Source organism: Dipteris shenzhenensis, chromosome 12 (genome assembly GCF_047967505.1).
Source record: "Dipteris shenzhenensis isolate YYH24624 ecotype China chromosome 12, Dip_SZ_1.0, whole genome shotgun sequence".
Classification (NCBI taxonomy): domain Eukaryota; kingdom Viridiplantae; phylum Streptophyta; class Polypodiopsida; order Gleicheniales; family Dipteridaceae; genus Dipteris; species Dipteris shenzhenensis.
The window spans coordinates 32,970,993-32,997,013 of record NC_141607.1 but is presented as its reverse complement, the minus strand read 5'-3'; the positions used below and the strand labels follow the sequence as shown (position 1 = coordinate 32,997,013).

At 45.2% G+C, this 26,021-nt stretch overlaps 2 protein-coding genes across 2 annotated transcripts in view; one reads left to right on the top strand and one right to left on the bottom strand.

The window, feature by feature from the left end:
• The window catches only part of VPS41 (vacuolar protein sorting 41), a 167,615-nt gene that overhangs the window by 15,998 nt on the left and 125,596 nt on the right, over nt 1-26,021 (top strand). The window contains exons 6-7 of the mRNA XM_087382493.1: nt 7,056-7,188; nt 7,282-7,372. Of these exons, the coding sequence (XP_087238619.1) occupies nt 7,056-7,188; nt 7,282-7,372 (224 nt within the window). The remainder of the gene's footprint in view (nt 1-7,055; nt 7,189-7,281; nt 7,373-26,021) is intronic.
• Nucleotides 16,811-19,651, bottom strand: LOC147896107 (uncharacterized). Its single transcript, XM_087382785.1, has 6 exons — nt 18,788-19,651; nt 18,150-18,701; nt 17,673-18,039; nt 17,411-17,542; nt 16,970-17,005; nt 16,811-16,882 (listed from the first exon to the last, which is right to left on the bottom strand). The coding sequence occupies exons 2-6, from the start codon at nt 18,257-18,259 to the stop codon at nt 16,811-16,813; spliced, it is 717 nt and encodes a 238-aa protein (XP_087238911.1). The 5' UTR covers nt 18,260-18,701; nt 18,788-19,651.

The following is a 26,021-nucleotide window of genomic DNA, read 5'->3' as shown; positions in this document are numbered from 1 at the left end:
GAGATGTCATCAAAATGGTTACATCTTGCTTATCATGTCAACAAATGAAAGCAAGTCGACGACTTCCAACATGACTTCTTCAGCCTCTTCCAGTTCCAACTGAAAGGTGGGAAAGTATTTCCATGGATTTCATTACAACACTACCACGATCTTCCCGAGGTAACACTCAGATTATGGTAATTGTTGATCGCTTGTCCAAAATGGCACACTTTGTTGCTTGCAAAAGCAGTGCACAGGCCCCGGACATAGCCAAACTCTTTATACAACACATCTTCCGACACCATGGATTGCCCAAGAATATCATATCCGACAGAGATCCTAAGTTTACCAGTCACTTTTGGATTTCCCTGTTCGAATCTTTGTGTACTACTCTACTGTTCAGTTCAGCTTACCACCCAGAATCAGATGGCCAGACTGAAAGAGTCAACCAAGTTCTGGAAGAAATGCTTCGACATTATGTTCAGTCACGCCTCGCAGCCTGGGAAGAGTATCTACCACTCCTTGAGTTTGCTTATAATAACTCTTTTCATAGTGCCATCAGCATGACTCCATTCCAAGCAGCTTATGGACACACTCCGATTGTACCAACAAATTTTGTACTTCAACATCGAGTGGCCCTAGCTGATTAATTGGTTCAAGAAATGCAAGACATTCTACTACAAGTCAGGGATCATATGCGAAAAGCGCAAGAGCGGTATCAACGGTCTGCCAACAAACATAGACGTCACCTGGAATTTAACACTGGTGACATGGTGCTATTATTTGTAGCCCCACATCGCTATAAGACGGTTAAGTCTGTGTTTCCTAAGTTGCGACCAAGATACTATGGACCTTTCCGGATCGTCAAGAAAAATTCACCTTTAAGTTACAAATTGGACTTACCACCATCATGGGGTAAAATCCATCCAACATTTCATATTTCTTGGCTAAAGACGTACATTCCAGGCGATGAAGCAGTTCCTCCTGCAGGTGATTATGTCCCAGAAATCAAAGACGATTATGTTCTCCTTATTCCTGAGCGTATTCTGGACCATCGACAGCGAGAGACTCGACATCGACTTATCACGGAATTCCTTGTTCTTTGGCGAGATCTGGACGACTCCGATGCTACTTGGCAGTCTGATGAAGACTTACAGCAGTACCCTAATCTTTTACAGCAGTATTTTCAGAATCTACCATGATATTTTCTACATCAGTTCATTATCTCCACCAGGGTCTTCTTTTGAGTGGGAGGGGATGTCACGATCTGTGACGTATTCCTTTCTCTATTTCTAGACTTATGGATGGTTTGATGAATGGACACTTGTGGAAGGGTATGCCCTTTCGACGGGACACTTGCCCTTTCGACGGGACACTCCCTAATGAGGCATAACCCTTCACAAGAGACATTCTAATGAAGAGACATTCCTATTGTAATGTACCCTCTCATCAAGGGTCACACCCTTCACAAGGGGTACACACCTCTTCATGCACATACCCTTTGGAGTACACACCTTTTCATGTGTGACTCTTCACTCTCTATATAAGAGAGGCCCAATTGTATGGATGACAATCACATCCACCCTACAGACATTCAAGCAATACAATTATTCCTTGTTCTCTGCTATCTCAGTCTCTTTTCTGTTCCTTAGCACAGTTCTAAATATAGTAAATCTAGGATTTCTTACAGAGAATCCATCCATATGCGAGTTGTAGGCTTGACACAAACCCACAAAGGACCGGATCTTGTGAGCCGTTGTGGGGACAGCCCAACTGGTGATAGCTCGAGTCTTTTCTAGATCTAATCGAATCCCTTGAGCACTAATGATGTATCCCAGATATTGAATTTCCAACAACCCAAACTCACTTTTCTTTGCGTTGAGGTATAGTGGGTTATTGCGCAATAACTGTAGGGCACATCGCACATCCTTAATATGCTACTCTGCTATAGCGGAAAAGATAAGGATCTCATCTAGAAAGATGAACATGTACTTCTCGATATAATCTGCAAATACCCGAGACATCATCTTGTTGAACGTTAGCAGTGCATTCTTCAGACCAAATGGCATGACAACGAACTTGTAATGAGCTCGCTCTGTCCGGAAAGCCGCCTTTGGGATGTCAGCTTCAAAAATCCGGACTTGGTGGTAGCCACTCTTGAGATCGATTTTTAAGAAAAATTTTGCACCATTGAGTCTTTCCAAGATATACTCAATGTGGGACATAGGGAACTTGTTACTTATTGTAAGCTTGTTGAGTGCTCTATAGTCTACACATAATCGTGTAGACTTATTCTTCTTTGCCACAAATAGAATTGGTGCAGCGAATAGCAAAGATGACGGTCTAATAAACCCTGCGCGCAGTAATTCAGACAACTATTGTTCTAACTCTACCTCCATAGACTTGGGAGTCGGCTTACTTGGAGATGTGGAGTCTGGAATCAAATTGATGAGAGGGTCTTCTGGTCTGCTTAGAGGTAGCTGGGATGGCAGATCATCCCGGCGGATGATGTCTTGGAACTCTTGGAGTAGATCCACCATGGCTTGCCCCATCGAAGGAGCAGCTTGAACCGTAGTGATCTGGCACTGGACATAAACAAGTGCACACATGGCACCCTTGTGGGCGGCACAACCTGCTTGGATATGAGATATTAACGGAATCCTTGGTATGCTCTGATCCCCGCTTATCACGGCAGGCTCAGGTAAACCTTCCACAATAGTGAAGGTGTCCTGCCGTCAATCAGGTGTCGGTACATGCTCATGGAACCACTGAATCCCAAGGATCAATGTCGCATCCCATCAAAGTTGTCAGTATAAAATACCGCGTAAAAATGGCCTTCTGAACTGAAAAAGTAAGACGGATGGCCTTATGCGTGATGTGTGTGCGTAAGCCAAGTGTGAACCCGTCCACTGCAAGCTCGTGAGGCACCAGAGTGCACCCCACTGTCTTGGCAAGCCGAGGGGCGATGGCATCTTCTGAACTCCCCATATCGAATAGGACAATGAACTGATGCCCATTAATTGTGCCATGCGCTCGAATGAGTGCCTTCTTTTGGTTTGAGAGGTCGCTCTCCTTATTACCTTGAAAGACCATCGTGGGAACGACGTTCAAAGCAAGGAAGGCCTATGTGTCCAGAGCAAATGCTCCCCGTGTCGAGCGGTCTCATGGATGAAAGTCGCTATACATCTTTGATTTGGGTAGGACAAGAAACTAGATAGGGGTCCAAAACCGTCCATGAAGAGACAATGATAGCGATCTCTTATCTCATAGTATATAGGGCATTTGAAGAGGAATGCTCCTCCGAATTGATCTCCTGATGATCACATAAAATGCAGATGCGACCCTCTTTGGATGCCCTCTGCTTGTCCACTCTCAATGCAAAGTCGTCGTGATGCAACATGGAGCTGCCCGATTGATATTCTCAAGGAGTGGGGGAGATGGATCTGTGTGTGTCCTGGTGGATCAATGAAGCAGTTTGCTTAAATCTGCAAGCAATAGTCTCAAAGATGGGTCTGTGTGTATTCTTGTGGATCAATGGAGCCCTTTGTTTAAATCTGCAAGTAATTGTCTCTGTAAAAGCTGAGCTTTACAAGAAGCTTGCATAAGAGATCCTCTTAATCTGGTTCACTTCGTGATATGTGAGCGGGACAGAGAGAGCAGAACTGAGTACAGATTAGGAAGCAATCACATCAAATGATGCATTGTACTTATATAGTTGCTCCTTGGTAAAACCAAGGTCATGATCTTCAACGCATCTTGGGCAGCGATGCACAAAGGGCATTTTACCTTGGATGGGTTACCAATGGAGTTAGTTTCATCCTATACCTACCTTGGGGTCTTGTTCTCCCGGCCCGATCTTTACAATGTGACCAGCACTACAGGCTTGACTAAGCAAGGGGTACGCTGCGCTGGCCAGACTCGAGCGACAGTGTTTCACTCTCACTTTGAGTACCCTCAGACCAAGTCTCTCCTCTTTGACTCTCTGGCTCGACCCGCAGGTATGTATGGCAGCCGTGTTGGGGTCCTGGTCTATCAGATGGAGTGGGATTGAGTTGAGAGGCTTCCATTCACATCAGATAGTTCTGGCTGAGCTTGGGGTATCCCCACTACAGCTCGATGCAGCATTCTAGGCCATCACATTTCTCTTCCGCATTCGGCAATATGGATCTTGCACCACAGGGCAAGGTAGGCTTCCTTGGTTGGCTTTATACTCCTCCATGACGCTCACAACAGAGGGGGACTAGAGGTATTGGTATGCCCATACTTGCAGATGGCTTGAGAGCCTTGGGCTCAACATAGACATGCTACTCCCATTCCAGTATGGTGTTGAGGCCCCCTCTATCCGCTCACGTGAGCTTCCTGTGAAGCTCAGCTTCTACAAAGACCACTGTCTATGAATCTCAGAGGAGGGCTTCATCGACCCATCGGGGTACACACGGACCACCTCCCCCATTCCATGAGGATTTCGATTGGGTAGTTTCGGGTCTCATCACACCGCCTCCATATAGAGAGTAATCGAGCAGAGGGCATACCTAGAGAGAGCCACATTTGCACCTTGTGCGACTCCTGGGAGATTGAGTTAGAGGAGCATTTCGCCTTCAGGTGTGCATTAAACTACGAGATCAGAGGTTGATACCACTGCCTTTTTAGAGATGGCTTTGGCTCCCTACCCAATTTTCTATCTTACCTAGACCAGAGATGCTTGGCAGCCTTCATTCATGAGGCCGTACGACACAGGGAGCGGTTGCTCAGAGCATGTAGGGGGGTTCATGACACACATCCAAACTCCACCCAGAGCATGATCACTGAGTTTTTCCAGCCAGACAGGATTGAGTAGCAGGATTCACAGAGACGGCGGTCTCGGGGACCCGAGCATGAGTCAGAGGCACATCAGACTCACCAGCGCACTAAGACATGGATCACGCTAGGGGACCTTGCGTCCATGCTTACTAGACCCGATGCCCGACTCACAGGAGTGACTATGGCAATCGTTTGTCGCAGGGCTACAGCCAAGAGACTTCAGTGAGCTGCCCACGCCGACAGCTACCAGCGCCCTATCACAGGGTTTTTGCAGCCTCACACATCGACGCCCCCAGTCTAGGGCTGGCACTCTTGTTGGCTTCCACTCAGAGAGCTTGTCCCTTCTATGTACCGATGCCGTTATGGGCAGGGTTATGGATATTGGATTTTGGTTATGGATGCCCCTTTAGTGCAGCACTCATCAGTTCATTGTATCAGCTTCTTTTAGTCTCATAGACCCTTTTTGGTCTTCCAAAGACTTTTAATAGACTTTCTTTCTTTCTCTTATCCGTTTGGACTCCTCTATATTGCAAACACCCCCAAGTACTAATTATTCTATACCCCACTAACTTGACCAACTTTTGGTTGGAATGATTATCTAACTGATCTCTTTGATAATATGATTATCTAACTGATCTCTTGGATAATGCAGATAAGAATTCAGGTTTTGAAGGGCCAGTTGAAACTCCTAAACCCAAGAATGGTGATTTCAATAATGGAGTCTTTCTTGAGGTCACCACCATTTTGTGTCAAGTGGTTTATCACTTGAAAATAGTTTTTGTAACACTGATCTTTTAGGAGCGATTTTCCTGGAAAATATTTATTCTTTTTTGAAATCCATTTGACCTTTCAAAGTGCATGTGTACTGTTTGTATGTTGTATTATAGTAACCAAGTTTTATTATCTCATGTCTATGGTTTAATGTTGTGAGAATAATTATTTTAATAAAATTGCTTGTTCTTATGGCTAGAATGTCTCGTGGGACTGCTTTTAAGATGCTGGAAATCATCCTGGCGCACAGCTTTGGAATTTAAGGACAGGCTATCCTTAAGTCCCTTCTCAGAGGGTTTTTGTTAGCTCTCCCCTATGCAATTGACCCGCCACACACCCGGGGGGGGGATGATGTGGGGATATTAGTGCGAAACACCTTCCTTGGTATTGTTCATTAGTAGGTGTTTGTCTTTGCGCACACAGGTCCGTTTCCATAGGCAGGCATATTGAATCATCAAGCCCAGAAGCAGCTTGTCCTCTAGTTGGCATTTGAGTTTTATCTTTGCTCGATTATTTTCTTGTGGCTGGTCTTTCTTGAAGTCTTGAATCTCTTGTGGATGGTTGCATGTTCTGCTTTACGCTTTCCAGGTCAGTTTGCCAATGTGCACTCATTGCTGTCCACTTACACCCTCTCAAGATACTTTTCCTCCAATGCAACCTGCCACGCCTTTGTGCATCCATGTTCCTTTGTATTCTTTGCAAGAGTGCATTCTTTCTGTTTGCATTCCATCAATGCAACCTGGCACACCTTTAGTGCATTCAATTCTTGTTGTTTTTCCTGTAAGAATGCACTTTCGACTACCTGTATGGCACGCCACACACTCATTTTCCATACATTCCAATTTGTCCATGCATCGAAGCATCTTTCAAAAGCAAGATCCCCATTTTTGTTGCTCTTCCCACAGGTGTCTCATCTAGATTGGCTAGAGAGTTTGTTGCTTCTAGTCTCATGCTAGAGTGGCTAGCTTTTTGCAACTACATGTAGCATCACTTGCAGGGATGGTCAGGCAAAATTTACTTATTTTGTGGGTCTCGCAGCTCATAAGTTAAATTAAGACGGAACAAGGTCCTAGCTAATTGCATTGATTCTCTTCAAATTTTCTCTTGCATATTTGATATGGAATGTTGCTCGTCTATAATGCAGGAATATGCATTTTCATTGTACAACAAGAGATAGAGCCTGTCACCTGAGTTGTGCCCAGCTTTATATCCAGTCTACTAATGCTAATTTGCAGTTTCTCTTATTCCTTGACACTTGACACATGTTTGGTTGCGTCACGTTCTTGTCACCTTCAATTACGTCATTTTGTGTGTTTGCTTGTATGTTTTTGTCTTCATTTTTCATGTTCGCCTTTCGCTCCCAGGATTTTTGAGGGATCCCATCACAGTGCATCTTAATGTTGCACATTTCCTCCTATAAATTTTGAGGATTCCCTAAAGACTTGAATAAAAGTGCATATTAATGCGGCACAATGCTAAAATTTGGACCTCAAATTTTTCTGCAGGGGCATGCCCAGCGGCCAGAGGTCCGCATTGTGACGTGGCAGAATGAGGAACTTACTACAGATGCCTTGTCTATTTATGGATATGAACATTACAAAGCAAAAGATTATGTGCTTGCACATGCTCCATTTTCAGGCGAGATTTGTCTCCATTCCAGCCAAATCTTTTTTTTTCTTTGTATTGAAGATCTCCTAAGTCTTTTGGCCTTTGGTGCTCTTTTGCTTTCAGGAAGCAGCTCTGCAGGAGGCCAGTGGACAGCTGGAGATGAGCCCCTGTACTACATTGTCTCTCCAAAAGATGTAGTTATCGCTCGACCAAGGTAGCCTCCTGTGACTGCTTTTATTCAATGAACAATACTAAAATCCAATATAATGCATGAAGGAAACCAGGTGGAGTCTATGTTTTTTTCACCTTGGCATTTAATTTTAACAGGCTGTGTTGTGCATTAGTAATAGGTGCAACCGTAGTTGACATAGAAGCGACAGGGCAATTATTTCAGTCTACTCGTTGCAGTGAAAATCAATGCGTCTGCAATCAATTGGATGTAATGATGAATATCTGTATCTGACCTGTAGAGGTTTGAGATTCTGTAGTTGTCATTGACAAGTATAGGCATTTTATTGATGGCTTTTTCCTTTCTATGACAGGAGAGGACTTGTGTGGAATGCCTGTCTTTTGTGGCAGATTACTTCTACTCTAATGAGTGCTCATCCAACAAGCTTTGCTTGTTGAATAATGGCATATTCAGTATAGCGTAAGCTTCTGCTGTTGCTGATGTGAGAATTTCACCATGCATGTAATGCATATCAGTGAAATAGATATTTAACCAATAGTACACATAAGAGAGAGAAAGAAGAAAGAAAGAAATATTAATGTCTTTGGGAGGTCTCACAGGCCTATGAGTCAAACTACGACCAAAAGGAGTAACATTATATCTGAGTTCCAGAGTCGAGGGAGTGCACAAAGATCTCCTAGGAGTGCATAGAGCATCTCTGGATTTATTATAGGCTAACTATAATGTAGTATAGAGATAGATGGCCTTCATTTGAGAGTCTTTGGGTCTAGACTTGAATTCTCTGATTAACACCTGCCTGTGTCTATAGACAGCCCATTTTCCTTTCCTTCGAGCATTCTTCACTTTAGCCAATTTTGTAGCTTTTGTGTTGAGCTGAATCAAGGTAAGCTCCTCCGACATCCAGGTCTTGGCATCTTTAGCTTGTAAGTTTGCTTGAGAACTTTGCCCCTTGCCACCTTGTCCTTGAATATTACTCGTGCTTGTGCCCACACCAAGTATATCATCTGAATCCCACTGAATATGGGGGCTTTTTTCCTTGATGAGATTAATCTTTCTTTCTGAGCACCCATCTTTGTCATACCAGCCCTCAAGCAGCCCCCTATGGGTCGAATCTGGGCATCGGCAGCCCTGGTTTCCTATTCGTTTACCTCCCCATACATGTCCCATGTATTGATTTTACTGTCTACTGCTGCTGTGTTTTCATGTTTCATGAACTTGAACTGTGTGGTAACCATGTCTTGGACCGTGGATACAAGCTGCGGTGTGGGTGGTGCTGCATTACCTTATGCATTACGTCCTGGATTACTTCCTGTTTTCCATTATTTTCCATTCCTCTCCAAGGTTGCAAGTTGTAGCTTGACCTCTCTAAGCTTCTGCTGTAAGAAGTAGATCTGTTTCTTGTGGGTCTACGGCAAGTGTGAGCTTGCTGCGCTGTCTCTGGTAAGTCATTGCATAGGCGGTGGGTGTTGGGGCAGAGATGACGGTAGGATAGGAGGATCTGCTTGTTGGAGTTGAGGTGGGGGAGCATTGGCATCTTCTTTGGCTTAACCTGCAATACGCCCTAGCTGTAGGTTAACCCCTGAGTTGGATTTCTCTGTAATTGTATCTTCCTCTGATTAAAGTTAACAGTCCGTGAACCTCTGGAACAGTAAAAATCAGAACTGTTCTTTGTGTCAGACATTCACCCATCTTCTGTTAGGCTGAACTAGACCAGCTTCAGATAGCGGAGTGTTGGGTGTAAGAAGCAATGGAAGCTCAAAAATGGAAGCAAGAAGAAGAAAAACGAGATGCTGTAATAGATTGCTGCAAAACTGAAGTGTGTAGGCTCAAGGGAGAGCCAACATAACAAAACCCTAGGGCTAACTGCCCTAATTGGACTAAGTGTCCTAACTGACCTAGATGGTACATAAACTAACTGTACCAATAGTCCTAACTGACTATAACTAGGCCTACAAGGCACATACCAAGGTATAAGTGGCATCTATGGATAGCCCATGAGATGGCCTACAAACCCCCCTCCATGGTATGGGCTGAAGTATCCTGGACATGGCTTAGGATACCTAAATATCTAGTGTCATGGTTGCACATGCTCGTCCCGTAGGGATATAGCAACCTATGACTGTACAGAGTACAATAGATCAAGTTACAAAAGGTATTAAGTTTAAAGCTTGCCGAAAAGCCTCAAACTTAGGTCGAGGTAGAGCCTTCGTAAAAAGATCTGCCAAGTTGTCTTCAGTGGGAACATAAGACAACTCAATATCACCTGCTGATAATCGCTCTCTGACATAGTGATGGTGAATCTCACTTTGCTTTGTGCGAACATGGAAAACTGGATTCCGTGCAACAGCCAAAGCACTTTGACTATGAGTGAAGATGACGGTAGGAGCAGTCTGACATGCACAAAGATTTGCAAGTAGCTTCCGAAGCCAAACACACTCCACTGTAGCTGTAAAAGCTGCTCTTTACTCAGCTTCACAGCTAGAAGTAGCAACAGTACTCTGCTTCTTGCTGAACCAAGAAACACATGAAGTACCGAGCATAAAACAGTTGCCACTATGTGACACGAGTGTCAGAAGAACCAGCCCAATCACTATTAGTGAATCCATGCATGACAAGTGAAGTACCAGCCCCATAAAGAAGGCCTAAATGCTGAGTGCCTTGAAGATATCTGAAAACACGCTTCATGGCATGCCAATGGTGCATAGATGGGCTGTACATATATCTGCTCAACTCTGAGACATCATACTGTAGATTAGGTCTCATATGGCATAGGTAAATCAAACAACCAACTGCATGCTGATAGAGAGTGACATCACATGTACCACTGCCATCCTCAAAAGAGAAGTGAAAACCAGTCTCTAATGGTGTGGATACTGGCTTGCAATTCTCAAACTGAAAACGCTGCAAAAGCTGTCCAAGATCAGACATAGCAAATGTTTGTTGCAAATCAAGTTTAAAATCTGCAATTTGCTGAGCATCTGTCCCAGTCACAAGCATGTCATCCACATAAAGGACTAAAATCAGCAAATACGCTTCCGGATGTAAAGGGTAGCCTCTGTAGGGCTGTTCTGAAAGCCAAGTGTGAGTAGATGAGTATGAATTCTCGAATACCAAGCCCGAGGTGCTTGCTTCAATCCATAGAGGGCCTTTTTCAAGCGGCATACCTTGCTTTCAGAACCTTCAACCTCAAAGCAAGGAGGTTGGAAAACATAGACCTCTTCCTGCAAATGTCCATGAAGGAAAGCTGTCTTAATATCAAGCTGATGTATCTGCCAATGAAAGTGGGCAGCAAAGGCAATAACAATGCGAATAGTAGTGATCCTGGAAGTGGGAGCAAAAGTCTTCTCAAAGTCAATGCCATGTTGCTGAGCATAGCCCTTAGCAACAAGACAGGCTTTGTAACTGTCCAGTGAACCATCAGCTTTCCGTTTGATTTTGTAAACCCTCTTAGTTCCAAATGGCATTCTTGCCACGAGGCAAATCACACAACTCCCAAGTGTTATTCTGATGGATAGAATCCAATTCAGCTTGCATGGCCTTCATCCAACAATCATTCTGAAAGGCATCTTGATGACATAAGGGCTCTTCATTGCATGCAGTAGCAACCAAAGCATAAGCAACAAAACTAGCATGCTCTTTCCGGACAGCTGCTTGCATACGGGCTGGCAGAGGAGTATCTTGTTTGCTGTCTTTTAATGTGTCAAGGAGCCAACGGGGTACCTTTTTGGGCTCTTGAATTTCCCCTCTTTCTTGGTCAAGAGCCTCGTGCAAATGATCCTGATCAATGATAGGCATATCAGGCTGAATTTCTGGCTGGTCATGTGGCTGCAAATGACCAACAGAGGGAGGAGGTACAACCTCAGATGGAACATCATCCCGAGCATCGAATGGAAACAAAGGCATCAAGCTGTCAAATATGTAAGGGGCATCAACAACGGGCTGTTTTGACAGTCCAGCAAAGGCATAGTTGAAGATTCATCAAACACAACATCCCGACTGACAAAACACGCTGATATAGCTTATAGCCCTTGCTCTCTGAACTATACCCAAGAAAAATGGACTTAACGGCTTTATCATCCAACTTAGTGCATTTCTTTGAAGGCACATGAGCATAAGCTAGGCATCCAAAAGTCCTCATGTGGGAAATGCGAGGCTTACGACCCGTCCAAGTCTCATAAGGTGTGATAGTTTGCAATGCCTTTGTAGGACATCGATTCAAGATGTAATTTGCACACATGACCGCATCCAACCACAACTTATTAGGCAAATGTTTGCCTTTCAACATGCATCTGGCCATTTCCATCACTGATCTATTCTTCCGCTCAGGCACGGGATTTCGTTGAGGAGTATAAGGCACCGTGCATCGATGATTGATGCCACGGGAAGCCAAAAGAACACCTAACTCCTTCGACATGTATTCACCCCCCCTGTCTGAATTAAGGTGAGAAATGTGCAGCCCACTCTCATTCTTAGCCAAGGCAATAAAGTGCTTGAAGCACGAAGAAACTTCAGATTTAGATTTCAATGCGAAAATCCAAGTGTATTTGGCGAAATCATCAATAAAAGTGACGAAATAGTAGAACCCCCCAAGAGCTGCAACCCTTATGGGTCCACAAACATCACTATGAACCAGATAAAGCTTGCGTGAAGCACCAACTCTCCCATCCTTGGGAAATGCTGCACGGTGCATCTTACCAAGCAAGCATGGTTCACAAACATGTTTGGCATGTTTGGTAGGCATATGCATTTTGGGAAGATCCACAACCATATCTTACTTATATAACTTCACCGGGGCTCCAAAATTGATGTGTCCAAACCTCTCATGCCACAAATGAGTATCTGCCATGGTAGAATCAAGAGCAGAGGCATGTGCATCGGCAAGTGCAGCATCATCATCCAAACATCTGTGATAAGCATCAAGTCTATAAAGACCTCTAGACAATGTGCTAGTCAAAACCATGTTAAAGGCACACCTCACAATATCAAAAAGAACCTGAAAGGCACATGTAGCAATGGCTGAAATAGAAATGAGGTTCTTACGAATGCCTGGAACAAAAAGCACATGCTCTAGAGGAACAATAACACTAGGGACAGAAGTAGGAAGTGATATGCTTGCTAGCACCACTATCAAAGAACCAAGCATCACGAACATTTAAAACTGCCATACAAGCATCATGAACATCATGATTATATTGACATCAGGATTTCTTTTAGTTTCAAAAGAGAGTTTGATTGAGTATGCTTGTGCTTTCGAAGTTAGGGTTGTAATTTTGCCTCTTTGTAGGAAGCGATACATAAGTGTAAAGGGTCCTTTTAGCTTTTTATGTTTTAAATGAGAGAGAGAGAGAGAGAGAGAGAGAGAGAGAGAGAGAGAGAAATTTTATTAGTGTCTTCGGAAGACCGGTGGGTCTATGAGACTGAAAGAAAACCTGATACAAATCACAGTAAGGGTGGAGCTACTAAACGAGCATCATCACCCATGCTGAATCCTAAGTCTGATCATACATAATCGAATACATCTGGGTGTGACAATGAAAAGAAAAAAGACTGGAGCGGAGCGGAATCCTCCGTATGTCATGTCGCCTTGGCAGGTGCATAGCCGGTGATGGGATACTAGCGTCCGTCAAGGGGTGTCGTGCGTCTCGATCTCCTGGAGGAGGCCTTGAAGCAAGATCAGAGCCATCGTGACTCCCGTGGGACGTATCCTAGGTCTAAACAATGACAGGAGGTCCCCTAGAGTGATCTGTGTTCCCTCGATGTCTCGTGTGTCGTGCTGGGGGTCTCTGTCATGTCTGCGGCTAGAGACTGGGTGATCAATGTCACTTGATGGGAAGAACGCTGTGATCCTGCTCTGAGAGGTGTCTGATGGTGTGGCCAAGTCCCGTTGCTTGAGTAAGTTCTCTTTGTGTCGGACCACCTCGTGAATGAAGGCCGCGAGGCATCTCTAATCTGGGTAGGTGAGGAATTTGGAAAGGAGCCAAGAGCCGTCTTTGAAGAGACAGTGGTAGCGACCTCGGATCTCGTAGTACACTGGGCACCTGAAAATAAAATGCTCCTCCGACTCAACCTCCCGACAGTCGCACAATGTGCATATGCGATGCTCCCTAGGGATCCCCTCTGCTTTGCCGCTCTCTATGCGGAGGCGGAGTGATGATACCTGAGGGATCCGTAGTGATTGAGGCATATGAAGCTCAGTGTACCCCGGTGGTGTGATTAATCCCTCCTCTGAAACACGAAGATAGTAATCTCTGTAGAAACTCAGCTTCATTGGAAGCTCCCTCGGCTTCAACCAGGTCCTAAAGGTGTGTAGCTGTAGGAGATCCTCTCGAATGACCTAGTTGGTGTGTGGCCCGATCGGGATGGTGGGTGGGAGTACCGGAGGGGCATCTAAACTATACTGAAAAGGAGGTATCCTATCGATGTGAAACCCTAGTCTCACAAACCATGTGTGAGTCCGTGCATACGAGCATCGCTCGTCTCCCTCTGCTGCCAACCTCATGGAGGAATCGAGAGCCAACCATGGCAACCTCTGTCTCCCTGATGTGCAGTCCCCATATGATCTAACCCGGTGTAGATATGTGATGGTTTGAAAGGCTGCATCTAGTTGGAGTGGAGAAGCACCAAACTCGGCCTGAATGATGTGATGTGGTACAGATGGTTTCCCTCAGATCATCCGTGAGAGCATTAGGATCTGTAGGCGCTCTACCCGTGTCCACTCTATCTTTGCCATGTCAGGTCTCCAACAAGGGCTGCCATACATACCGGTTGGTCGGACCAAGGAGTCGAAGAGAAGAGCCTTGGTTCGAGGGTCCTGGAAGTGGAAGTGGAAGCACTGTCTCTCTAGCCGAGCCAGTGAGGCGTATCACCTACTCAGTCTGGCCTACATCGTTGGTCTCATCGTGAAGATCGGGCCGGAGAAGATGACTCCCAAGTAAGTGTATGAGGATATGATCTCAACTGGTGACCCACCGAAAGTGAACTCCTTCCGGTGCATGTTTTCTTGAGAGGTGTTAAAGATCATGACCTTGGTCTTGCCAAGGTTGACCTGTAAATCATGGGATAAATAGAAAGCCTGCAGTGCATCCAGGTGTCGCTGGAGCCCCTCGGGTGTGGATGACAAGAGTGCCACGTCATTTGCATAAAGAAGAATCCTGATGATGATCCCGACAAGTGAGCAACCAGTCCCTTTGGAAGCCCCCATGAAAGTCTCAAGCTCATCGATGTAGAGGCCAAATAGGGTGGGTGATAAGGGACAACCCTGTTTGACCCCATGGTACTCAAGATTTCATCTGTCCAACCTGCGCCTGTCCGAACTCAGCCTGAGACTCTGTCATAAAGTGCCTTGACTCCCCAGATGATCTCTCCCAGTGCCTGTAGTCGTGTGATGAGTCGAGCTCGAGGTACTGTGTCAAAGGCTTTGCGGGGAGAGAGAGAGAGAGAGAGAGAGAGAGAGAGAGAGTTAATTCCTGTTTTTTGGAAGATTTTGTTTTTTGTTTCTTGACTTGCTTGTTTATTTTTGCTTAGTCACCTTCTTCCTTTCTTGTTTTCTTTCTCTTTTGTTTTTTTGACGTACTTTAGTAAGCACTGGGTTTGCCCAAGAGACTCCGCGGGTCTTTAGAAACCTAGTATAGCTGCTTATGCTTGGGCACTGATGTCGACATAAGTGTTGCTTTGCTTCCTAAGTATGTCTTCCTTTTGTTTTTCATAAAAGTTTTTGTTTACCTCTTTTTTCTTCTCTTTCATTTTCCCTTTTTATTTTTGTGTAGATTTTTGGTCTTTAGAACAACAAAAAATCTAAATTTGTATGATTGGACTTATTCTAGTCTTACAAAGGTATATATAAGAAAGCCCAATGCTGGTCTTGTGCGAAATTAGCGGACTCATGGTAATCTTCTGCTCTAGAAGAACCAGATACTGCAAGACCAGACTCCTTTTTCTTTTCAGATGCTATGCGCTTCCTACATTCAGAAATATCATGCCCAGGTTTCCTGCAATAATTACATCTCTTCTTCTTTTTGTTATCCCTTGAAGAAGAGGCACCATGTGAATGATCAGCATGGGAATGAGAGGGTTTTTCAGCTGAAACCTTGCCTTTACCTTTGTGTTTGTGATGGGCAGCAAATGCTTGATCACTAGCCATAGAAGCATTGCGATTCACACGACTTTGCTCCTCCTGAAGAAGAAGAGCAACCAGCTGGTCAAATGAGAAATGATTGGCATCACCCCTTGCAACAAACCTCAATGTAGTAGCAAAGCCTTGATATGAATCATGCAACCCATCAAGGGTATTAGAAACAAGCTCAGAACTAGGCATAATCTCATCAATGTTGGCCATCTGCTCTTTCAAATCCTTCACATTAGTGAGATAGGCATCCATGTTACCACCCTCATCAAGCTTCAAATCTTTCAACTGCTTGCGGAGATAGGCACAACCCTCGCCTCATTCCGCTCCTGATACAAAGATGCAAGCTGATCCCATGCTTGCTTAGTTGTCTTGCAAGACGGAATATGAGGGATAATAACCCGTTTCACTGAAAGAGCAATCAAGGCACGTGCTTTGGCATCACGACCATCCCACTGAATTTGCTCCTGTGAAGGAGGCAAAGCACCTAGAGCAAGAGGTGCAGGTGTCCTAGCAGTAGCATTAGAACCCTTACCTGAAGACCCATCACCTGAAGAAGAAGAGGCTGTAGGTGTAGCACTAGTAACAATGCGTGTAGGCTTGGCCTCAGAAATTGAAACAATATGCCATAGATTCTTCGCAACCAAAACATGTCCCATCATGTATGACCACATGGGATAATTGGTGCCATCAAGCTTGTAATCAGCCCCAAGCATCCCAAACAAATCATCTTTGCCATCAGACATGGTGCTGAAATATAAGACAAATGCACCAATTGGCAAAGCAAATGAGAGAAAGGCAACCTTTCAGAATCAAGTAACAAAAATCTGCCCAAGCTTCAAAGCTTATGCTTGCAAGAGACTCTATTGTCCCAAGGTGTACCTGTTTCAAGAAAAATCCCCAAAGGCAACACGAGGCCATTCCAAAATGCAAATGAAGCAGAAATTGGAAAGAGCCAATGCAACAACGGCTTACTCAACGATGTAGCCTGAAAGGACAGCAATGTAATGGTCTGAATGTGAGCAAAAGAGGGCGGGAAATTAGAATTACAGAAAAAGAAAGTGCTCCCACGAGGAGGAGAGCACTTAGAAATGGAGAGAGAGATGCAATGGAGGAGAACTTGCAGCCCGAGGCAAAGGGATGCCAAATGAGGAAGTATGGGCTCAAGGAGTGAACTCCAGATTGCTTCAACACGCTCCAAAAAGCTCGAGTAGCCAGCACGCAGCTCGAGGCAGCAAGAAAATTGCTTCAAAGGGCTCCAACAGCCGGCACACAACTCGAGATATAGCTCCAAAATGTTGAGAAATCTTCACAAAACACGTCTGAAGCATGATGATCGGTCAAAAAGGATCGTGCTCTCTAGTAACACTTTTAAGCTTATCTGCCGATAGCTTGCACTCATCCACATTTACCTGAAAATTTGACGTGTGGACTATAGTTAGAACTTCCAAGTATGGAGAGCAAATATGAGTTTATAATATAGGAAGTTGAAAGCCTACTTGTCTAGCCATAGGCATCTCATTCATATTGCGCAACTGGTCGTGTTGTGTGCGAGAGGTCAGGTGTGGGCTAGTCGGGGATGTCATAAAGTGTGTGGGCATAGTTGTGCCAAACTTCAGTGTTTGTGAGTGGTGAGGGGGACCGCCATTCAAGAAACCATCGATTGGAATTATTACTGAAAAGAATGTTGAGTAATTCATCCTCGTTTTTGCGGACAAAGTTTCGTTTTTTTTTGGCGAACTAGATGACGTTACTCGTGTTACGTATCCGTGGTTCACTTGCTAGGCCATGTTGGGATTTGAATCGGTTGGCGAAGAGCCTTACACTCACCATCGTACCTCCTATTACATGGCACGGACCCTAAAGGCGGTGGACAGTTAGAATGTGTGGTGTACGAGAAGGCATGTAGGGCAGCTTCGTGTAGTGATCAGCTAATCAACGTTGCCATACGTTAAGTTAGAGCGACAATAAATAAGCCGCTCCAATTGTTTTGTGCTAAGCTTGTTGTGTATCTTTGTGTGAATGAGAGAGTAGGCAGACCAATTCCTCTCACACGCACCAAATGAGCAATCCTAATGTACATCAAACATTAGTGTTAAGTAAACGATTTTAAGATTGAAGAGCCTAGAGGTACGAATTTAAATGTTAGATTTAAATATTAGATTGTAGTGTAACGTGTTCTAGCTTTAGATTTCTAATTACCTGTGCAAGAACCCTCATAGCTACTTTTTGTAGATGGGGCAATTGGTACCTAAAAGACTCCCACCAAAAAAGAGGTTTGACCAAGGAGTTCCTCTTCCAACACACAGTGGAAGCAAATGCGGTCCCCCTTTGGTCATTGTAGTTAATAAGTTCTTGAAGAAATGTGCCATGCTTGTTCTCATGCAATGCTTTAGGAAGATATGCATCTCTATCAGAGGCCAACACCGAGTCCGTAAAGAGAGAGGGGGCCTTGAAAGCAGGATGCATGAGGGCAGCAAAACCATGGATGGGTCGTTTCATCCACTTCCACCTCTTGTTGACATGAAAGAGGATATCATCCGGCTTTGGAGTGGTATCCAAGATATCACTAATGTCCAAAGAATAAGGATAAGTTAGTCTAGACTCAAGAGATTATTAATTAACATTCAAAATCAAAGAAACAAGATTCGATATTAGGATTGTAGGTTTATAAGTTACCATGACGGACTAATATCCGCATCTAGAAGAGTGGAGGCGCTAATCTTTGCAATGGCTTCTTTCATGAATTGATGGAGAAGCCCCAAAGTAGCCCCCTCCATGTCCGACATGCGTAATACCTTGTACAAGGGTGTAATGGCAATGACAATGACCTTCACCCCTTGCCAAAAAGACTCTCTCAAGCAAAGCCGTTGAATGTCTTTAGCATCTTGTTGAGTTGCATTCGACTCTTCTTCAAGCCATTCTTTATATTCATCGGACACGACCGTCTTTTGGAGCTTTTTTTGAACAGCATAGAGCCGCTCAAGAAGTTAGCAGCAAATCGTGTCTTTGATGGCTTCTTGAGCTCCAAGTCAGAGTAGATACGAAAGATGGCAAGAAGCTTGTTTTTGGAGTTGATGAATCTCACAATGGAGCAAGTGTCCTCCATGAGAAGGTCAAGGCAATGACTAGCACATGGAGTCCACACTATCGAGGGAAACTCCCCTTCAAGCATGCGACCCATGGACCTACAATTACATTTGGGGGACTGACGTACATGACAAGATTCAGCTTGTAAGATTCAAGAAGAAGAAGTAGATTTGCTTATGGAGATAAAAAAATATAAAGAATCTAGCTGCTGACTCTCGAGTCTCAACTTACCTCAAGTATAGCATCCCGAATGTGACGATAGCGGTGGTTTTTCTTCCCTTCTCTCTTGCATCCACAGCCCGCAAGAAGTATGTGCCAAGAGGACAAGAGACAAGAATGTTGCTGATGCTTCTCTTCTTTTTATCACACCATCCGTCGGAGAGAATGGAGCATCCATACTTGGCCCACCCGGCACGCATGGGCTCGAGAGACTTGTTGATTCTCTCCCTCTCTTCATCTAGCTTCTTGGTACGCATGTCGTTGTAGCTAACTCCATCCCACCCTTCACATGGACCAACTGAGGCTATGGCTTTCACCATTCTTTGCCACCGTTCACATCGAAGCACATGGAAAGAGAGATTGCACTCAATGACGGTGTAGGCAATCTCTATTTCAGCTTGTCTTTGCCGCTCCTTCAAGAATGACAATGGACCGGAGAGGCCACCCGTGGCTTGGGCAAGAGTGGCTTGCCTCCTCCTTGGTTCATCACTTGTCTTCGTTCTCTTTGATGCCGTAGCGGAGGACATAGCAGCCCCAACAGAGGCAACGGAGACGGATTGAGAGGCCTCATAATCCGCTTCGGATGAGGAATTGTCCGGGCACAACATCTCCTCTCGTGCCATAGAGGTCTTCTTCCTTGGCTTCAAGGGTAAGTACTTTTGACAACAATCTTGAAAAATGTCATTGGGAATCCCCGTGCATGGTCCGCATTGCCCACCCAACTTACACAAATGGATAAGAAGGCGGGTCACACTACTAGTTTGGGCCTTGGGGCAATACTTGCAACTTCACTTGCAAACATTGGACTTCTCTTTCACTCTCTCAAAGTAAGCACAATGCAAGGAAAAGGCTTCATGAATAGTTGGTGGCATTGCGAGCTGCGGGGGGGGGGGGGAAGAGAGAGAGAAAGAAAGAAAGAAAGAAAGTTTATTAAAGTCTTCGGGAGACCGTGAAGGTCTATGAGACTAAAGATAACTGATACAATGAGCATAACGGTGGCGGTCTCAAAACGGGCCAGCCAACCGTTTCTACAAAAAAGAGGTTATGAAGGACGGTGTGTCTAGTCCTGATACAAAAAATTTGTGTCTACCTCCAGATGATACAAAAAAGAAGGGGGGGGCACCAAAAATGGGGCAGAGGGGGGAGATACAATATATATGTGCAGGTGGTGATCGTTAGAGACCAATCATAGAGGGGCCGTCAAATGGGAGGCCGGAAAAAACCCTGCGATAGATGATTGGCCTCTGACGTCACGCGGCCTAGTCGAGCTCGGTCGTCGAGGGCGGCGGGTGGTCCTGTGGATGAGGGCAACGGTAAGCCCGGTGGGGCGGGCAGAGAGCAGAGACGAGATGTCATGGATCCGGATGTGTGAGTCTGTCCGCTGGCGCAGTTGTCATGGCTCTGGCTCTCGCTCACGTCCGCGTCGTCGGCTAGACTGAGGAGAGGTATCCTGTGACTGGAAGAAATCAGTGATGGGCCACTGGGTGTCCTCACACTGTGTGTGCTGCGCGTGTCGCCGTGCTCGGAGAGAGGTATCTCGGTGGCGAGTCATCTCATGTAAGAAAGTGGCTCGGTATCGCTGATCCGGGAACTGCAGCATGTGTGGGAGGGGGCCGAATCCGTCGCGGAAGAGGCAGTGGTACCGGCCTCGAATGGCATAATAGACAGGACATCTGAAAGCAAAGTGCTCCTCCGACTCGATCTCCTGCAAGTCGCAAAGTGGGCAAAGGTGGCCCTCTCGTGGGATACCCTCGTGAGAGAGAGAGAGAGAGAGAGAGAGAGAGAGAGAGAGAGAGAGAGAGAGAGAGAGAGAGAGAGAGAGAGAGAAGAAGAAGAAGAAGAAGAAGAAGAATATATTATCGTCCTCTGAAGACCAAAACCGGCCTATGGGACCTGAGCAATACAATATCACAAGTACATGAAAGCTCCTCCCGAAGATGGGAGGGTGGAAAGAGAAACCACCTTCTATGATTCAGGTGGATTCCTATGCTTGAAGAGCTTATACACAAATGTTCCTAAAGCTGAAGGTGACCCTTTATGCAGCAAATCAGCCAGTTTGTTATGTCCCTCAAGGAGGTGATTGAACTCTTCCCTAATGTGTGCATAGTGAGGGCATATCATTACCATGTGTTCTTCTGTTTCAACCATACCTTGATCACATAGTTGGCATATTCTACTCTCCCTTGGCATCTTTTTCCATCCCCCTGTTTCTATTTGCAGCTGGTGTGATCGGGTGCGAAGTGAGGCTAAAGCCCTCCGTTTATGCACTGCTATAGGTGTACATATGTACTTCTGCGTTGTTGTCTCCCTTCCTGTATAAATTGACCAATATTCGGGGTTGATATATGTGCGATAGTACTCAAATTTATCTTTGTTTTCTGCTGTTTGCCATTTCCTGTGTAGTGCATTCAGCAGGTCATAATGAAAAGCCTCTTCATCAATCTCCTCTGAAGAGTAGTTTAAATACTCTTCTACTTCCCACTTCTTGAACCATTTTTTTAGGTCCTGTGCCCATCCGGATGTCAAAATCTTGCCCTTGTTTGTCTTTTGAAGCTTCTGACTTTCTTTCCATGCTCTCTTTGGTAGCCTTTCATTATCCATGCACTTGACCTTTGTGATGTATCTGAGTACTCTCTTCAGAGCATGTAGCTCTATGGGTATACATCCTGTCTCTAGGAGTAACAAAGAGTATGGTGTAGTAGCCTTGATGCCCAGGTGCCTCCTAATGAAAGACTTTTGCATTTTCTCTATCTCATTCCACGTTGATGGAGATATACTCCCACCCCATACCTCTACTCCGTAGAGTACTGTCTGTATCACATATGCCCCAAAGATCATATTTCGTACTTGCCACCTTCTCGTATTGCTATTGTTGCACTCATTTTCAAATTGGAAGTATTTTGCCCATCCTGCATCAAGTCTCCGTTGCACACAGCTGTTCCATCTATTATTGGCGGGGATTTCAATACCCAAGTATTTGAATGAGTGCACTGTCTCAATGGGTTGTCCTTTATATAAGATTTGGAGGGGGCTGCTTGGCTGTATAGTCTTGACTATCATGAGTTTAGTTTTGTTGACATTAATAGCCATCCCACTCTCTGCACAAAATATGCTGAAGATATCCATCATTTTTTGCATCTTACTTTCACTATCAGTGAAAACAACCACATCATCTGCGTAAAGAAGCAACCAAATCACGAGACCTGCTAGATGAGGGCTGTATAACTCATCTTTACATGCTTCTTCATTCACCAACTCCTCAAGTCTATCAATGCATAGGCCGAACAAAGTGGGTGAGAGCGGACATCCTTGTTTTACCCCCATATTACTATAGAACTCTTGTGACATCCCATCCTTACATTTTAGTTGACATTTTACTTTCTCATAAAGTCTAAAGACAGCAAACCTTATTTCCTCGGGCACCCCTATGCATTCCATTCTCTCCCATAGCACATCCCTAGGCACTGTATCAAATGCCTTCTTAAAGTCAATGAAACAACAGAAGAGTGGCTTCCCCTTGAGGCGGCTTTCCTCCATCAAAACTCGAAGAGTGACTAGGTGATCCACTGTACAGTGTTTTGGTCTGAAACCAGCTTGTCCCATTGCTCTTTTATTTTCTTTCTCTGCCCAAGCACTCAATTTTGCCTCTACTATTGTGCTATATAGTTTGGCTAGAGTGGAACATACCATAATTGTTCTGTAATTTGTTAATTGATTGCGGTCACCCCCTTTGTAGATTGGTTTGATCCAATTCTCTTGCCATTCTGTTGGGAAACCATGCATCAAAGCCTGATTTAGTGCCATTGCTATGTGCCTTTGCGTGTGCTCATTGGTCCACTTAATGAGTTCAGCCACTAGGTGTAGAGTGTCTGCTGCCTTTCCATTTACCATTTTCTTGAGGCCATCTTGTACATCTTTCAATGAGAAAAGACCCTGAGTATTACTGCTGAGAGGTATGCTCACCATGGGCCGAGCCTTGGGATGTGTGTAGAGCTGTTGAGCATATTCCAGCATCTGTGTTTCTGTAAAATCTCCCATAATGTCATTTGACCTTTGTAGGATGCTTGATAAAATCAATTGCATCAGTCCATGCTCTTCTAGGATGCTTGATAAAATCAATTGCATCAGTCCATTCCTTGTTCACAATATGTGCACGTCTTTTTTTACGTGTAAGTGCATGGAGCTGTTTCTCAGCTGCTCTTTTCTCATCCCCCATTGGGATCCCCTTTAGTGCATTCCTAGCTGCCTTGCACTCAGCATCAAACCAAACATTGTATGGTAGCCCTTTCTTGCATTCTTTATTGCTCTTTTTGTACCCCAAAACTGACTTGGCTGTAGTGAGAATAGCATTTTTCAATTCTGTCCACCCAATTTTCTGTTTTCCCAGCAGACACGTCTCTAGAGTTTCAGCGTACTCCACCTTCTTTGCCTCATTTATATGATAGTTGCATTCAACTGTTTTGCGCTCTTCTAAAGTTGCCTTGGCAAGTAATATATTAAGCTCCACATATAGTGGTGTGTGATCTGAATCAGGGGACTTTGAGCCAAGTGAGAAATTGTGAATGAGATGGCAAGCTTCCAAACCAATCAATGCATAGTCGATCACACTAGCCCCTCCACTGGCAGGGAAACAAGTAGGGGTATTTGATTTTGGGAAAAGGGCTGTGCCATTCACCACCAACATGTGCATTCCATTCATCAATTGCTCCAATGCCCTACCATGTGCATTCACTTCCTTATCCTTCGAGCATCTACACCAAATGGGGTCAATGTCTATCTCATGTTCCTTGATGTATTCTTTTTGAGTGGGATAGTGAAACTGTAGATCTCCTATCCGTGCATTGAAATCACCAATGAGCAAAACATTTCCTTTTTTGTTGAACATAGCTATATCCAAGCACAGGTCTCCAAGTGGCTGGGTTGGGTCAACCTCATGTCTTTGGTAGAAGGGAGATTCTCTATGAGGAATGTAGCACCCTGCAATGTAAAGTGGTGAGTGCATTCCTTTTACCATGATCCATATGAAGCGTTTGTGGATGTCATCTTTGGCTATGGAAATCATGTCTTGTTGCATGCTACCCCTCCTTGCCCTCGTAGGCCAACTTGCTTTTGCCAGAGAGAGAGAGACGGACGAAGAGGCTTGCATCTTGATGCTTGGAGAAAGGGAGAGAGATGGAGATGGAGAAGGAGAAGGAGAGAGATGGAGATGGAGAGGAGCTTGATGGAGAGGGAGGAAGAGGGAGATGGAGAGGGAGCTTGATGGAGAGGCCCAAGAGAGATGAAGAGGCCCAAGGGAGATGAAGAAAGAAAGAAAAAAAGAAAATTTATTAGAGTCTTCGGAAGACCGATGGGTCTATGAGACTGAAAGAAAACCTGATACAAATCACAGTAAGGGTGGAGCTACTAAATGAGCATCATCAACTGTGCTGAGTCCTAAGTTTGATCATACATAATCAAATATATTTAGGTGTGACAATGCAGCGACTTTTATCACTCCATTGCTAGTGCTCGGTGAGGTGAGGTACTCAGGCGGGAGATTGGTATATGCCGGCAATTGGCAGCCTTATAGAGGGAGGAGCAGAGACGACCATCAGAGGCTTGGATACAGGAGCGCCTTGCTGCGGCAAGGGCTCACTTGCAGACTTTGCGGTAGTGAACCAGGTTCTCTTGGCCACCGCCTGGTTTGTGTGTTCTTGCTGGTGCCGGTCTAGGGATTGCATCACTCAGCTTATTAGACCAGCCAGGAATTTTTTATGGAGTGGACTTGATGGCATAGCAGATGTTGCAGCGAGGGTGGCCTGGGAGACCATTATTCTCCCTACATGTGAAGGGGGCCTTAATATCATTGACCCGGACTTGCAGTGCAGGGCATTGCTTTGTAAGGTGGTGGTGAGGGGACTCATGCTTGGGCAGGAACCTTGGAAGGATTTCTTTTTTGGACGCATGCAGGCTTGCACACCAACCTTGGGAGATGATTGGGTGGACAGCCCTCGCTGGATTTTTACTTCCGCCCCTCTCAGATCTCCTGCCTCTCCTCTCATGACTGCCATCCTGAAAGCTTGGGGGAGCTTCAGGAACACTCTTCGAAGGATTCCACCTTCTACCGTCGAAGAGATTGATAGGCAGCCGATCATTTGGAATGATAGTATACTTGACGAGCATGCCAGACCACTGGGCACTTCCCATTACATGCAGTGGTCTAAATGGGAGAGAGGTCCTGCCTACACAGTAGGCACTTGGAAGGCTTTTATCAGGCTACCTGAGGATCAGAGACTGCAGTCCGTGAGTCACCTAAGAGGGGTAGCACGCAGGATTCAGCAGATAGATGCAGCCATCCCGATGGAATGGACAGTTGAGTTGCCTATTACTTCCACCACTTGGATGGGAGCTTTTTCGAGGACAGCAGTTCCTTTACAGGTGATCGCTCTTCGAGGTCTCGGGGAAGATGCACTGGTCTTTGACGTTGGAGATGGAGGTATACTCTCTACATCCAAGGATGATATTCTTCTAGAGGTTGCCTTTCAGCCTGTCAGGATTGCTGGTTTTGTGGACCATGGAGCGGGCTTGCAGTGGTACTTAGACCCTGACCCTCTGCTCTTGGCCTTGGGATCCTGGAGGTTGTGGTTATATGGAGGTGCACCTATCAGGTGCTTGCAGTGGGACCCAGGAGAGTGGGAGTGGATAGATCATGGGCACCGAGAGAGGGGGATTCCCTTCTTTCGTTTCACGGTTGGTAATGTCAGGAGATTTCAGCTGAACAGTAGGGGTTGGATTCCCCAAGAGCCCCCCATTGGGAAAGCTTCTTCATCACCGCAGACTTGCGTAGAAATTTCTGGAGGAGGCTCTGGAAATCCCTAAGAAATAGAAAGATCACTCTTTTCTTTTGGCTTTCTATTCATGGAGGGATTGCAGTGAACCTGTGGAGATCACGATTTGGGGCTGATTCTACTTGTCCTCGCTGTCATTCTGTAGAGGAGTTAGTACGACATTGCCTTTGGGACTGTTGTCAGGCGAGGACTGTTTGGAAAGGGGTTGCTCGGATACTCAGCATCTTTCATACTTCCCCTTTCTTCATGACTTGGGGCTCTGGGTCGCGTGGTTATCCCTTACTGGGCCCCAGGTGTTTTATGAGGGTGAGCCTTCTTCTTGGGCACTCTCGGTCCGCCGGTAGGTGATAGAGCCCTGCTCTCTTCAGGATGTACCACTTACTCCCTTCAGAGCTTCTCATGCTTCAGTGGACAC

Bases quoted from the DNA above. Each gene is read 5' to 3' on its own strand.
- LOC147896107 (XM_087382785.1), bottom strand. From the start codon at position 18,259: ATGTCGGACATGGAGGGGGCTACTTTGGGGCTTCTCCATCAATTCATG. The intron at 18,040-18,149 runs GTAACTTATAAA...TTTGGACATTAG, and splicing joins GCGGATATTAGTCCGTCATG to TGATATCTTGGATACCACTC. The intron at 16,883-16,969 runs GTAGGCTTTCAA...TCAAATTTTCAG, and splicing joins AGATGCCTATGGCTAGACAA to GTAAATGTGGATGAGTGCAA.